Source organism: Macrotis lagotis, chromosome 7 (genome assembly GCF_037893015.1).
Source record: "Macrotis lagotis isolate mMagLag1 chromosome 7, bilby.v1.9.chrom.fasta, whole genome shotgun sequence".
In the NCBI taxonomy this organism is placed as follows: Eukaryota; Metazoa; Chordata; class Mammalia; order Peramelemorphia; family Peramelidae; genus Macrotis; species Macrotis lagotis.
Genome location: NC_133664.1, coordinates 32,083,544 through 32,099,242, shown reverse-complemented (window position 1 = coordinate 32,099,242; position 15,699 = coordinate 32,083,544). Strand labels below are relative to the sequence as shown.

At 35.2% G+C, this 15,699-nt stretch overlaps 1 protein-coding gene across 6 annotated transcripts in view; it reads right to left on the bottom strand.

The window, feature by feature from the left end:
* Window positions 1-15,699, bottom strand: part of ZNF385D (zinc finger protein 385D) — a 978,888-nt gene that overhangs the window by 98,684 nt on the left and 864,505 nt on the right. For 4 of the 6 annotated variants that reach the window (XM_074195714.1, XM_074195716.1, XM_074195719.1 and 1 more), the window contains 2 exons: window positions 15,043-15,087; window positions 8,676-8,838 (listed from right to left, as the gene is read on the bottom strand). In XM_074195714.1, coding sequence (XP_074051815.1) covers window positions 8,676-8,838; window positions 15,043-15,087 — 208 coding nt within the window. The remainder of the gene's footprint in view (window positions 1-8,675; window positions 8,839-15,042; window positions 15,088-15,699) is intronic. The other 2 variants (XM_074195715.1, XM_074195717.1) reach the window with 1 other exon arrangement.

The window sequence follows — 15,699 nt, the reverse complement described above, 5'->3', positions numbered from 1 at the left end:
CATAGACAAATCACTTAACCTTCTCCTCCTCCTTCAGTTTCCTCAGCTGTAAAAAGGATATTCAAAGTATCTTATATGTCTTGTATGATTTTAATTAACAGTTGAACAAAGTTCTCTATTACTATATTTCTCAAAGACTCACATCTGACTTTGACACATACAAGAGAGACATTTAAATACTTCAGTATGTGACTTAGCAGTGTTGAAGAGAACCTGACCTCCTTTCAACTGACTTCAGATCATACATTAATCTCTTTAACAGCTCCTTAACCTTGTGAAGAGAATTCCTTCTTTTCTTCTGAATAGAAGTTGACAATAACCATTATAATGGCTTCTGTGAAGCACACAATTTTTTAGAAATGGGAAGACCAATTGTCAAACTATAGCTTCACTACTGCACTGTTTGTAGAATTGTGAGCTGATTTAATCATTCTGGAGAGCAATTGGAACTATGCCCAAGGGGCAACCAAACTGTGTACATCCTTTGATCCAACAATACCACTAACTAGGCCTATGTTCCAAAGAGATCATAAAAAGGGGAAAGGACCTACATTTACAAAAATATTTATAGTATTTCTTTTTTGTGGTGGCAAAAACTTGGAAATTGAGGGAATGCCCATCAATGGGGGAATGGATGAAAAACTTGTGGTATATGAGTAATAGAATACCATGATGAACAAACAAACTTTAGAAAATCCTGGAAAGACTTATATGAAGTGATACAAAGTGAAATAAGCAGAACCAGGAGAACATTTTACACAGTAATAGTAACATTGATATACTTTGTTCTTTTCAGCAGTCCAATGATCCAAGACAATTACAAAGGATTCAAGATGGAAAATGCTATCGGCATCAAGAGATAGAACTCATGGATTCTGGATGGAGAATAATATTTTCACTTTCTCTTTTTTCATTTTTTCTTTTGGTCTGTTTCTTTTTTCATAAATATGACTAATATCGAAATATATTTTATATGACTGTACATATATAACCTATATCCAATTGGTTCCTGTTTTAGGAAAAGAGGAAGTGAGGGAGTGAGGAAGAAAAATTTGGTACTCTTATTTTTGTAAAAATTAATACTAAAAATTGTCTTTCATTTTTGGATTATAGAGTCTTTTCATAAAATGTCTTGGGCAACACTGGGTCCTCTGCCAACAGAGATACCCAAGGATGATTAAGAAATACATTAACTCACAGAGAATATGTGTATATTCTTTATAGAAATACACAGAGGAATTGTGATTTCAGCATTGCAGAATATTTCCACATGGGAAATGAAGATTGCTACTTATTTAGGTCTTTTGTCAAAGAATTCTAGTGAATTATTTGATCCACATAAAGGTTAAACAAACTTTTCCATGGTCACCAGTATCATAGACAGAATTTGAACCCAGGATTCTGTAGCTCAAAGTTCTGCATTCTATGCATTTTGCAATGCTATATAATTTTAGTCATAGTAGTAAAGAAATGAAAGCGAATTCCTATTAGATTATACAGGTCATGTTTGCAGAATTCACCCTAAGGGGAAACAAATCTTTACTGTTAAGGTCTTCTTAGGCAAGTGCAGTGGAGAGATTATGGGGAATCAAAAACAAAAAATAAACAAACAAAAAACCTCATTGTACTTGAAGTCATAGGATCCAAGTCTGAATACTGGTTCCACATACTATATATATATCTATATATATATATATATATATATATATATATATATATATATATATATATATGACTAGGAAAGACCTTCTCTTGGCCAAAGCAATCTCATCAGCAAATCTTGAAGAGGAGTGAAACGCATTCAAAAATGGAAGGGATGGTCTCTAAGGTTCCTTCCTCTTTTAGACCTGTGATTGTATGTGAATAAAAATAGCTAGCATTTTAAATACTGCATTAAAATTTGTAATGCACTTTATAAAAATCTTGTTTTATCCTCATGATAACCCTAGAAGTAAGGTACTATTTATGATCATCATTTTACATTGGAGGATACTAAGGCAGACAGAGGTTCCATGACTTGCCCCAAAATACACAGTAAGTGTCTGGGGTCAAATTTGAATTCATGTCTTCCTGACTCAAGGTACAGTGTTCGAACCACTGTGACATGAATCTGACTTAAGGGAAAGTGAAATCTCAGTATAATAAATAACCCACATTTCCTTGTCTTCCAAAAGGCAGACTTTTTAGCTCTTTCAATATTCCAAGTTGCAAAGAAAGATTTACTCAAGAGCTCATTTGATCTCTTATCTTCTTCTGACAATGATTTAAATCCTATATATAAGACCTGATCTAAGAATCAAATAAAATCCTGTTCTGTTTTACTTTGAGTTCTCCCTCCTCCTGTACCCCATTACTTTTTTGCCTTTAGGATTCAAAAAGGATTCCTCTAAGATTAAATGAATAATTTTCTGTGCACATGGGCTGCTGACTTCTCTGTACTTAATGTATCCCTGGTGTGGCAATACTCATCATCACACAGCTACCTGAGAGGTGAAGTTTCTAGAAAACTTGAAGAGGAAAAACTTAAAATCACAGATTATTAGAGTTGGAAAAGATTTTCTTGGTCTTACATTCCAACTGTCTGATTTTCACAGAGGAAAAAGCATATAACACAACTGATCATGTATATAGCAAGTGGTTGAGCTTTTAAACCCCAATTCAGTCCTATTTTTACTCCACCACATGATATTAAGACCATCTGGATTTGGAGATTGATTTATGTATTCAAATGTTTGCATCATTAGGCTAACAGTTGCTATTGTTTAGGTTTTTTTTTAGTTATGCTGGACTCTTCACAAACCCATTTGGGGTTTTCTTGGCAAAGATACTAAAGTAGTTTGCCATTTCCTCCTCCAACTCATTTTACAGATGAGGAAACTGATACAAACAAGGTGAAGTGACTTGCCCAGGGTCACACAGCTAATGTCAAACTGGGAATTGAACTCAGATCCTCCTGACTCCAGGGCTGACATTCTATCCATGCTACTGCCTCCTTGCCCTTTTGACTTGATCATTTTTGAAAGAAAAGGGCAGCAAACTTTTTGATTGAAGGTATTTTTCTACAACTCAGTTGGAATTTTGAAGACTATTGACGTATTTATAAAGAATGAGCATATAAATTTAAACTCAGTGGTATTGTATCAAAAATGAATTCAGGTTACCTGGCATCCTACAAAAGTCAAACTAGTCAAAAGAGGTATATAAATTGTGCTAGATGACCACAAACTTATAACTTTTAAATTTGTGATTCAATGAAAATCACAGGCCATGAAAAGTATCCTGTGTATATCAATCTTGGCACCAATAATTATTTCAACACTTAATTTTACCAATTATTCAGTCATCATTTTAACCTTGTGATCTTTATTTCCATTGGGTAGAATGCCCAGGCCCATTTATTAATCACTCAGGTCCTGATCACTGTTAGATATATAGATATGGATTTATGCATGTATGCATGTTTTGTGTATTGCATATATGAGGGCAGTGGATAGAGCATTGATCTTGAAATCTGGAGGACCTGGGTGCAGATCCACTCTGAGATACTTGATACTTACTAGCTCTGTGACCCTGGAAAAGTTATTTATCCTGATTGCCTCTCATCCAGGGCCATCTCCAGTTGTACTGATCCATATCTGGTCACTGGACCTAGATGGCTCCAGAGGAGAAAATGAGACTGGGGACTTTTCATAGCAGCCTCTCATTCATATCCAAGTCAAGTGCCTGTCATAGTATCACCTCCTTAATGTCATGGTCTTCAAGAACAAAGGACAGACAACACTGAATAAGTGTGATTAGCTGCATAATGCACACAAATATAAACATACATGTATATATACATACATATGTGTATATGTATGTGTGTGTGAAAAACAGTAACCCTAAAACTGAGCCCAGAAAATGCTTGAATTTGAAAATATGAGTGACATTTTATATATACTTTTATTCTTCAATATTTGCAGTAAGTTCTCAAGTGGGATAAATTAAAAAATAAAAGGAAGAGAGAAGGGATCTTTCCTGAATGAGGGGGTGAGATCATCCATTTGCCAGATTTAAAGAAGATGATTTGCCCACCTTTCTCCATTTTTACCATTTCAGAATGGGATGGCATGTTGATCAAGAGGGGTATGTGAAGGGGACCAGAAATGGGGCCAGAATTTATAGCATCGTTAAAAAAAAATACAAGATAAACTGTTCGCAGAAGCAAAGTATAAGGAAGTCACGAGAACACAGTATTTTTTCCTATCTAAGCAATGGGGGAAAAGTTTGGGAGAAGGACCACCAGACCTAGTCAAAATTTCAAAGTGGGTGAACTTTGCCATTGGTATAAGTCTGCTCACATATTCAGAAGATCCACCATATTCTATCCTTCAAAAATTAATGATAATGATAGCAGTAATAATAAGTTGCTGATATTTGTATGCCACTTTAAGATTTTCAAAATGCTTTACTTTATCTCATCGATACCTTATATTACTTATGTCATTGATTACTATTCCTTACGTCGTAATTGTGTCAATTTATCAAAAGTTACTTTACTTCTTTTACTATTATCAGAATTTTTTCAGATTCAGTATATTGACTGATTTATCTCCTTCCTTAAAATAATATAGTATTACAAAACCCTAATGATCTTGTTTCTTTATTTAAAATAATCTCTCATCTCCATACCTAATTTTTCTATTATTTCATGCTAAAAATGAATATTTTCCTCCTAGATTAACATCCTTTCTCAATCAGTTTTGATTTGAGAGAGGTAGTGAATACCTAGAAGCAAAAAAAAAAAAAAAAACTGAACAGATACAAATGAAACTTATTTATTGGTTTCTTTTCTTCTCCTCTGTAACTGTGTTGCCCTGGATATGTCATTTTACTTTCTACATGTTCATAAATAAAATGAAGATATTGAACTGGACTTTCTGTCAAGATCCTCATTAGTTTTGACATCCTTCAGACTCTTCTTGGGTCATGGTTCCTGGTAGTTAATTAGGTCTTGGTCTTGACATGCAGGAGCTCAGAATCCAAGATAAAAAGCATTAGAGTTCTACATAATATTCATAAAAGATGATATGGTGTGGCAGATAAAGAGAGTCTCTGAACTGGGAAGAATTGGGTTCAAGTATACACTTCCAGCATATGCTACCTTTGTGATCATAGACAAGTCTTTGAATAGTGCCCTAGGCCATTCACTAAGTCTATCAGTACCAAAGTAGGGGTCCATCTTTGCTGAGAAAGGAAGTTTCCTGTACCAATAAAGTCACAGATTTAATATACCACTATAAAAAAGATGATTGAACAAAAATAAAACATTGCTGTTCTTCAGTCAGTCATTTATTATGGTTGAATCTTTGTGACCTGATGGAGCTTCTACCCTTCATTATTTCCGAAAGTCTGAAAATAAAACTGCATTAATCAATAAACAGCTTCCCCCATCAAGAAAAAAGGGGAAATTGGATCAGATGCCTTTTAAGTCCCTTGCCATTCTAGATCTATGAAGCAAACTCCTTGAGTGTCTTTCCTTCCCTAACGCCATAAAATTGTGGTGTCAAACTCAAACAGAAACATCCTGTTGGCTAGCTCCAGCATTAGAAACATTGAAAACAATACATTGACATTATCCATGTTGTGTTGTATTTTTTCCAGTTGTATTAAATATTTCTTAATTACATTATAATCTGGTTCTTGGCAGCATTTCGTTGACAAACTGGGTCTGATACGTCTATCCTAATGTATTTCATGGTTCAGAATTCATTCTTCTTATCCTTTCCCCTCATAAAGGCCGAACCCTTAATTTAACTGATCTTTACAGTCAGGAGGAAGTATGTCAGATTAAAATAAATTGTATCTAGATAGGAATGGCAGATGTTCCCTGTTTGACTCATTCCAAGGAATTTATATTTAAAAGAGGATGCTAATTAACCCATAGGAATCTTAGGTGATAGGGAGAGTGGGAATATGGCTGTGGAAAGGGACCAAGGATGAAGATACTTATGTAGGTTAGGACAGCTTTCTTGTTACTCTTCAAATTATCTATTTCCTCTATGCTTGCTACGTTGTGGGAGAAATGGACTTTGCACTGCTCTCCTTTATGCTTGTTTCTGAGCTGCATTGCAAAGTCTAACCTTCCATAAAAGAACTACAAACCTAAAAACCCAAGTTGATACTGTTCCAAATCCCAAATCTTTTCCTATCTGCAAACTGGGAGAACCAGCTCCAAGAATAACTTGTCCTATTCCAGCATCCGACACTGTATAAATTAGCAAGAAATCTTGAGATAAACTATCTTGAGATTGGCTATCGGCTCCCTATTCCCTCAAATAAGGAGCATGTTAAAAGTAGAGAGAACTTTACATTTGGATCAAGAGAACCCAAGTTTGAATTCTGATTCAGATATCTACTCTATGTGTGCCCTTGAACAAATTACAACCTGTTTCCTCATTTGTAAAACGATCTCTAACTAAATCCTATATAATTTTCCATCTGTTTTAGCTCCTGTAACCTCATTCAGTTCTCTAGAGGGTAGCGCCTACCCTATTCCTTTGGATAATGGAGCTTTAGGCCATGACTCACTAAGTTTCTACGGCTTCAGATTCCTATTTTTTCAGGTTCTTGTCCAAAGAGCATTTCAGAACTCACTATGAGCAAGGGCATATCTGATTTCCGACTCCTGAAGGCTCTATTGATAATAGGCAGAACAAAATCAGAAATGGAATATACCTTAAAAACTAGGATAAGAATTGAGCTACCAATGAATTCCCAAGACTAACTAAAGTCTCTCCATACAGGTGAGTCTTCTGTTCTTGTAACAATCATCCACTTGCAACTTTTAAAATTAGATAGAAAGCTCAACATTAACCATTGCTTTCTGTGTTCAACTATTTCCTAAATAGCAGAGAATATAATATTTTTTTAATTTCAAAGTTATAATTTTATTTTCCTTGGTTCAGTAGGGCTAAAAGAATTCTAGTCTTAGAGTTTAAAGGGCTGGAGTTTAGAATTTATGTAATGCTATTCATTATCCCTCGGATGATAATATTGAGGCCCAAAGAGATCCCCTGACCTCCTTGTAGTCTATGTATTATGAGTTGCTCAAAGGATAGACAGATTCAAGGACAAGATAGTGTGTAAAAGTGTATATATATATATATATATATATATATATATATATATATATATATATATATATATATATATGGATTGTTGATACTTACTGGCTTCCAGTAAGAATTCTGTCAATCCCCAGTGACCTCAGCTACCTTATCCTTCCAAAGAAAGTTGTTACTCTATCTACAAAGGGGCAAAAATATCGTGTTCCTTTAATATCAAGTTTTATAAATTGTGACTTACATTTGTCTCATTATTATGAGAACTGGGACAAAGTTGGAGTAACGGAAAAAACCTGGAGTCTAGGGGAGAGCCCTGGGCTATTGCGAATGAGGAGACCTAAAACTAGTATCTTCCTCACTGAAAAGAGAAAACTCTAAGCCAGTATTTTATGGAAAGATCATAATGGCTTCTATAATTAGCAATTTGATTAAAATTACTTACTGTTTCTTGTCCTTTTCTTCGTCCATATAGACCTTTGATTTATCAATGTGGGGGAGTAGCTTCTTTGTAATTTGCAGTCTTAGAAAGTTATCTGGGCCGTTTAAGTAACTTGTCCAGGGACATACAGCTAATCTTGACCCTTGTTCTTCCTAACACCAAAACTGGCCCCCCGTTTCTACTTCAAAGATCTCTCCATATTTCTTTTCTCTTCTTAGGAAGTATATTTATTTGCTGAAAGGGCAATCTGTCCTAGGTAAGAATTTTTCTCAAGCAGAAATGAGAGATTTCCTTAATTTTTATTCTCCATTTGTATATACTTGTACAATACAACTGGGATGTGCTTCCAGATACATATCCAGAGAGCATTATCAGAATAATATAATTCCCAGATCATAAGATTTGCTTTCCCCTAAACTTTCAGAAGGTATCATGATGTCAACAATATCTGTTTTGGGAAATCCTACTGGTTTCACCGGATGCTCATAAGGCTTTTATTTGCAAGAATTGTCCCAAATGGCAATTTAAAGCTCCTTTCTTCAGCTCAAAGATTCTGTTAAGAAGAGTAATTGGCATCAATAACACTTACCTGTATATATGGAGTACAGGCTATGAAGTCATAATAAGTTAGAAATCACTAAATAGTTACTTTAAATAATGAAGTAAATGGGATTTATGAGACAAAGGCTGTCCCTAATGAGGCCTTTGTTGAAAGTTCCTTTATAAAATGAGGATGGAAAGTGTGGGAGAGAGTTTATCATGAAATCAAATTGTACATCAGTCATTATAAAGAGTTAGCTCCTACCCCCCCCCAAACTGCAAACCTAATCCTGGGTCCCATAAACTGTTTTTCTTTTCATCAATAGCACAGGAGACTTGGATTCAAATAATTTACAAGCACAAAAGTCAATATTCCTTTCAAACATGGAAAATTCACAATGCACCTGGGAATTCTAAATCTTGGGGGTGCTGAAAAGAAAAGGAGGGGGGCAGGAAATTCATCACTGGACAGAAAAAATGGCTCCAGAGTGACATTGGCATGGCAAGCACATAACCCAACAATGGAGGGAGACATGGAAACAAAACCCCCAGAACGGTAACAATGACAACAACAAAGATTATCTTATAACCTGTTTTGTCAGAGCTGGTATTGATGGCATTGGTAGTGATGGAGGTGAAGGTAGTCTTTGCGCTCTCCTTGGCAGGTACAGATTTCTGTTTATTTTTCATGGCTTCCAGTGCTTTGAGCTTCTTGGCATGTTTAGTGCCTTTGTAGTGGGCCGCAGCCTGGCTCTACAAAGGAGAACAAAATGAACCATGCAATCAGGCTCATTTCTAAACTGGCATTCTCTGTATTAGTACAAATACAGATGACCTTTCAATAACGGGTACCATTCATCCTCTTCCTGACAATGATCAAGTGGCTAGTACTCCTCAGAATGATGCCAAGAAATGAATGGACTTGGGCTCTTAAAAACCTTAGTCCAGAAAGGATTGAATTGTATGATACCTAAAAACAATCACGTCCTAACACATTATTAAATGTGTTGGTGATGTGAAGAGTGTCACATTGGCACATTGGAAAGTTGCCTTCATTCCACCATATTACTTGTCTCCCTAAGAGTTAAGGAGACGAATGAAGCGTCCATATGGCCTATTTGCTCAGAAAATGTATCCAGTGCAATCACGCAATACATTACCAACAGAGGAGTTGCCAAAACTGTTTATGAGTAGGAGCTCCTAACTAACAAGGGAAGGGAGAACTCTACAGATAGAAAGTCAGGTGTGACAGTTTAAAAGACAATAAGGCACCTACAGTCTAATGTTAGGGAAAGCTATTCAACTTTCTGGCTTTAAAAGAAGGATCATTTTATCCTGCTCCCTCCTGAAAGGAGACACTAAAATTCAAGGCTAAGAACATTCTTTCCAATTATGAACTTCAGAGAATCTGACCTGTTGCCAAGGGCTCTTGATGTGTTCTGACTAATCAATGAAACCCATGGCAGCAACATCTTTTACATGTGCTTCTGGGGGGAATTTTCTCTTCTCTAGACTTTTTCAACAATCCATGTATCATTTCCCTTTTTTTAAAACAATATCTGAGAGAAATATATTAGGAAGGTTTTTAAAAATACGACTCCTTCTTTTCAACCTCCTTTTCTCCCATTGTTTAAAGAAGATTGATGACACAGAGCCTGGGAGTATGAGCTAAAGTGAAAGACTACACTAAGGACTGCTTTGGTCCTTCCAAGTTTGAGATACAAAAAAATTCTTAAATTTTCAGATCCTACAGAACAATGTGTAGTGGAGAAATACCTCCTCAAATCTCAGGGCCTACGATGTCCCTTTAAATAAAAAATATCACTCATTTTGTGCAAGATATTTTAAATTTTAAGTTTTATCCTTCTCTCCATTCCTTCCTTTCTTCACTCCATTCTTTCTTCTTTGAAGGCCAAGAGAAAAACTAACCTTAAAGAAGACTTAGAATAAAAATAATTGAGATAATAGAACTCCAGTGACTTAACAAATCACAAAACCCTATTCATGATGGAAAAAGCCACTGTGCTCTACCATTAAGAAGTCTCATTTATTCCTAATCATTCATAAAAAAGTAAACATTTATCAGCATTCTCATTGTCTTGCACAGAATGGAGATTAATGTTAAACTAAACTGAGCTAGGAGTAGGGCAATATTAAGCATATCGTTAATAATAGTGCTCCAGCTTCCATCGGTGAAGTTCTGAAGTAATCTGTGTTCATAAACATTCAAGAAGTCAACCTTTTATCTAGTGACTTGAAAAATGTACTAATTAATTTTAAAATAAGTAATTCATTATTAAAGTGCATCATTCTGACTAGCCAAAATATGTGATTTTAAAATACAAGTACCAGGTACCCTTATTGAAAGAACACTGGACAGTGAAATTATTTATCAGAAACAACTTAAACAGATAGCACAGTCATGCATCATTTACACATTTTCAAGGACACATAACACTGAGACATACCATAAGCCAAAAACAAGAAGTTTCAAAGATGTTATAGTTAAAGAAACAATGTCATATTATGATGATCATGCAATATAGAGTATTTCCATTTGATATAAAATGTTTCTTTTGTTGTTCCCACCAAGGATAAACATTTACTTTACTGATTCTTTTAAAATTGCCTTTCTTTTTTGAGACTGGGTGTCACTATCTCACTAGGACTGAAAGTAGCACCATTTCTATCCTAAGAATGGGTTACCTTTCTTTGAGCAGCCTCGTGTCTCCCCCAACCCTAACTCCTTGGAGTTCACCACATTTTGGCTAGCTTCGTTCAGACCCCTGATTATGTTTATCCTTGCTAGAGATCAGAGTTCAGAACTCCCAACCTCAATGAACCCCCTGAGAATAGGGATTATATGCATGGGTCACAATGCTCCACTGGTTAAGCTTTTTTAAAAAAATTACTTTATTCTGAACTTAAGAAATAAAACCAGCATTTCCATAATGTAGAAGAATAGAAAAAAAATTACACATGAAACTGCAAATGTAGTACTACATTTTTATACTTCTAAATATATAATAACAATGTCATGTTAACTTTCTTTATTCCCTTATTTTCTTTCCTCTCCTCCCACCCTCGAGATGGTTGTCACTAGACACAAATAAGTCTATATGCGTAAAATCATTCTATACATACGTCTATTTATCAGTTCTTTTTCTGGATGCAAAGAACATCTTCCTTCGTATATCCTTTGTAGTTAATTTGGGTATTTATAATAGTCAAAATGATTTAGTCGCTCAAAGATAGTTGTTGTTTAAGCTTGTTTTTAAATTAGTCAAATTTTTTAAGGATAGCGATATTTATTCAATAAAATTATTTGGGAATAACATCTTGTCAACTTTATTTTCATCTTCAAAAATTAAATCACTTTACCCTCCACTCTTTCCCTGTCCCCAATGAGGAAATATAAACTTCTTAACATTCTAGGATTGGGGGGGAGTGGAGCCAAGATGGAGGTGTGAAAGCTGCATTTCCCGGGAACTCCTTCCCCCCAAACGCCAAAAGCCAATAAATGACTCTAGCCAAAATTTAGAGGGGTAGAACCCACAGAATGTCTGAGTGATACATTTTCTCAGTCCAAGATAACTTAGAAGTTCCACGGGAAAGGTGTATTTTACTAGGACCAGGGGTTAGGACCAAAAAACATTCTAAGATTGAGAAGAAAGGTTGAAAATGGATGTTGATAGGTAATTTCATCAATGTGGGAAATTCCTAAGCTTGGAATCTTAGTTTACTCATTTAACTTATATGCTATGACACGTATAAGAAATGAATTTTTACATGAATTGGCAGACTCACTAAAATATCCCCTAATATCTTCATAGGGCAACTAGGAGGTACAATGGCCAGGGTCTTAAGGTAGAAAATCCTAAATTCAAACCCGGATTCAGACACTAACTAGTTGTGTAATCCTGAGCAAATCATGTAACCCTGTTTGTTTCAGTTGCCTCATCTGTTAATGGCAAAACACTCTATGTCAAGAAAATCCCAAATGGGCATGAATAATTGGACATGACTGAAAGTACCTTTCTAGGTCTCCAGTTGATATAATCGCATTTCAGGCATTTTGCCAATTTTTAAAATTTCCAGCCTCCTGAATAATAGCCATACTTTTTTTCTTTTAAAATCATCCTCAGAACTATGTATGGATTTCTCTCTAGTGAATTTAGGGATCAAGCTCCAGAAAAATTTAACAAGCTAGTTGTTTATACCCAATGATATTGTCTTTCGGTTAAAAAGTGAACAAGAAAGAAATGCAAAGGGAAGTCATGTAAAATAGATCAAAGAAACATATTTTCACCATGAAGCCATTTAGTAAGTCCTAACCTTCCTGAGCTGTGAATTCAAAAGCTTAACTGGAGAGCATCAATAACAAATGTATTATGCCCCCAAAGAAGTTGGTTCAATGGAACTCAAAAAGTTCAATGCCAACTCAATTGGGGAATCATTGCAGTAGTGAATACATAGGCAATATTAAAAAGAATGCTAAGTAATGATTCAATGAATCTGTTGAACATTAATAAACTCAGATCATGTAAACTTCTGGCCTACCAATATTTTACTTGGATATTTCAATAATAGGGAACAATGTTTTAACAGTGACAGCATTCCCCATATCAACTGACATAGATTACCATCCCCTTTACACCTTAATAATCTATCTATATACAGTTTTGTACACTTCAAAATCATTTTAGTGGCATCCAACCTTATGGCATTGAGTATCTGATGAGACTTTTCCATATACCTGTCCCTCATTGGTCTTCTCTCTTGGTCTTCTGTTTACATCTATATGTTTCATGTGTGCATAATGGTTTGTCTGTTGTCTTCCCCATTAGAATGGAAGCTACTTAAGGGCAGACATTAAGCAATTATCTTTGTTTTCCCAGCACAAGAATATCCCTGATATGTGGTAAGTATTTAAAATTTTCTTTTTACTGATTTCTCAACTTATCAGAACCTATTAGAGTTCATACTTCACTGGTCTGGGTATTGAAAACTGAGAAGGGACTGGGAAGGAATATTAGGAAAGTATATATACCTCCATACCAGTGACATCATTAATCAAATAAAGTTTTATTTTACAGATTCAGCATGAAGGCTGGGTGCTCCTCTCTTTGGTTGAAAGTTCTCTTCCCTGTAGACTTCCTTCCTCATATCTCATCTCTTGACCTTCCACAACCCACATTTCCACATAGCATCACTGATCCTTCCTCCTAGGTTTGCCTTACTCTTTAAGTCCTACCCAAACTAACTGAATCATCTGCCTCCCACCCAGTCAGAATGTCCTCTGTTGTTATAGCCAGTTTCTCCCTGCTTCCCTTCCTACTTTTGCCTTGGGGGGGGGGGGGGAGAAATCTGGTTATAGATTTACCTTATACCAATTTTACTATCTAATACCAAATTTCCTTTGATCTAAACAGTTACCCGGGTTTTCTAGTTAACCTGATTTAGGAAGTCATAGGTCATGCTTCAATGATTCTCATAGAATTATATATGATAGATTCTGATGGACCCACTGAAGAGTTCCAGGAGAGGGAGAGATCAAGAAATATCATCTCACCCCTCTCAGGATCAAAACAAAACCACAGTGAATTAGACAGACTAAATCTTTCAGGCAGATCTGATCCTGCTGTGACCATAAAAAAGGAAAATCTCAACCTAAATGAGCTTCCTGCTGTGAGACTCCAGAAGCAACACCTTGAAGGAAGTATCTTCCCTGGCTTAAATAGCTTCTTCCTTGGGGGAAGGAAAGAGTCAATCTTCACAAGCGTCATTTTCTATGTTCTATTAGCCATTTCATGTCAAGTCTTCCTAGAAAATTGAGAACCATTGTATAATATAGAAATATACACACTTAGATCTCTGTGTGTGTATAATTTACATATATATGTAATAGATGTGTCTGTATGTCCATTTCAAGGGGAAAAAAAGACAGAAAACACACCCTCTGCTCTATTAGGGCACAGTTTAGGGCTCCCTGTTCTAAAAAACTAATAATCAGACAGCTGCAGTAATTACACCATGATAATAAGAATAGGATAAAGAAGAGTTTGATGTTTTTCAGCTGAAAAGACAGAATAAGTCAATGAATAAGAAAAGGTCATTCTCACTGACCTTGAAATATCAAACAACAATATTTAAAGCAGAACAAACAGCAGCTGCAAAAGCAAAGACTAGCACTGCACTTTCTCAAACATCTTTGTGAAATGCAAGGAAGCTTTCTACAATGTCATGGCAGCTAAAAATGTCAATAGGATAATGTGATTTTTTAAATCCTGAATATTAACTGCAATTTTTAGGAAATAATTCTAGTTCAAGCCAATTGAAACTCAAACTCAACTAATGATTAATTGCATATATCCTTTCAGAACTAGCTCATTTGTCCTCGTCTTTCAAGACAAATGATTCTTTCTGAATCACTATTAACCAGGGGGGCCAATTGGATATTCGTTATAAAACTATCACAATATTCCACAATCACAGTGCAGTTTTGATTTGACCATATGGGATGCCTTGTAGATCTTTTTTTTTTAAATGGAACTATTAGATACTAATAGCATTTCTTATGTCATTAAAACATTTGTTTGATTTTGATGTGAATTCCAAATAGAAAAGGTAGTGGTTGCTCGTGACATCACATAACTTGATCCATGTGAAAAACAATACCACCCAATGACAAAAACCAGAGAACAAGCAATTGGAGGCAGATACAAAAGCACTTTTTTCTTCTAGAAATACTGTGATGGAATCCATTGATTGGAAACAGGTTAAATCTAGAAGTTATCCTTCAACAAAAAAGTTTGAGTTGGGACTAATTTCTTTTAGTTAACATGTAATAATTTTTATATAAAATGAATGTTATTTAAATCCATCATCTAGTATAGGGATAGGCCACATATGATTATATTAGTTAAAGATTAGAATCTCACAAAATATAAGAATTACCTCTCTTAGTGTAAGTTGGTATTCATTGGTATTCTTTGGGAGATTCTGAGGAGGAAATGAAACTCATGAAACATGATACTGAATTCAGGAAACTTCAACTAGCTTTAAAAACAAACTCGCTATATACGTTATGCTCTAAGAAATAATGTCAAATATTGAAAAACAAGATTTTCCTTTCACCCCATTTTCTTGTAAGATTACATCTTAGAACAGACGTTCTGTTTCTCTATTTTTCTACCAATATCTGTTTTATTAAAACAGTGTATTCTTTTATCTCTTCACTAAGACACTAGAGCATCTTCATTCACAAAGACATTTTTGTACCTGAAGTTTCCTGGATTTTATGTCCACAAATTACCACAAAATTAAATTTGAAATGATAATTTTTGTGATCCTAAGTAATTTACAGCTAAACAAATTTGCAAGTTTCCCTTAATGATGATGTTTGTCCTTTATTCTCAAAGAAGACCATGACAACAGGGAGGCAGTGGTATGACAAGCACATGAATTGGATTCATGCTAAGTCACCAGTCTTACTTTGTCCTCCAGAGCCATCTGAATCCAGGGGTCAGATATAAATCAGGACAAATGGACATGACACTGAATTCAAGGCAATCAGGGCTAAGTGACTTGCTCAAGGTCACACAGTCAGTAAAT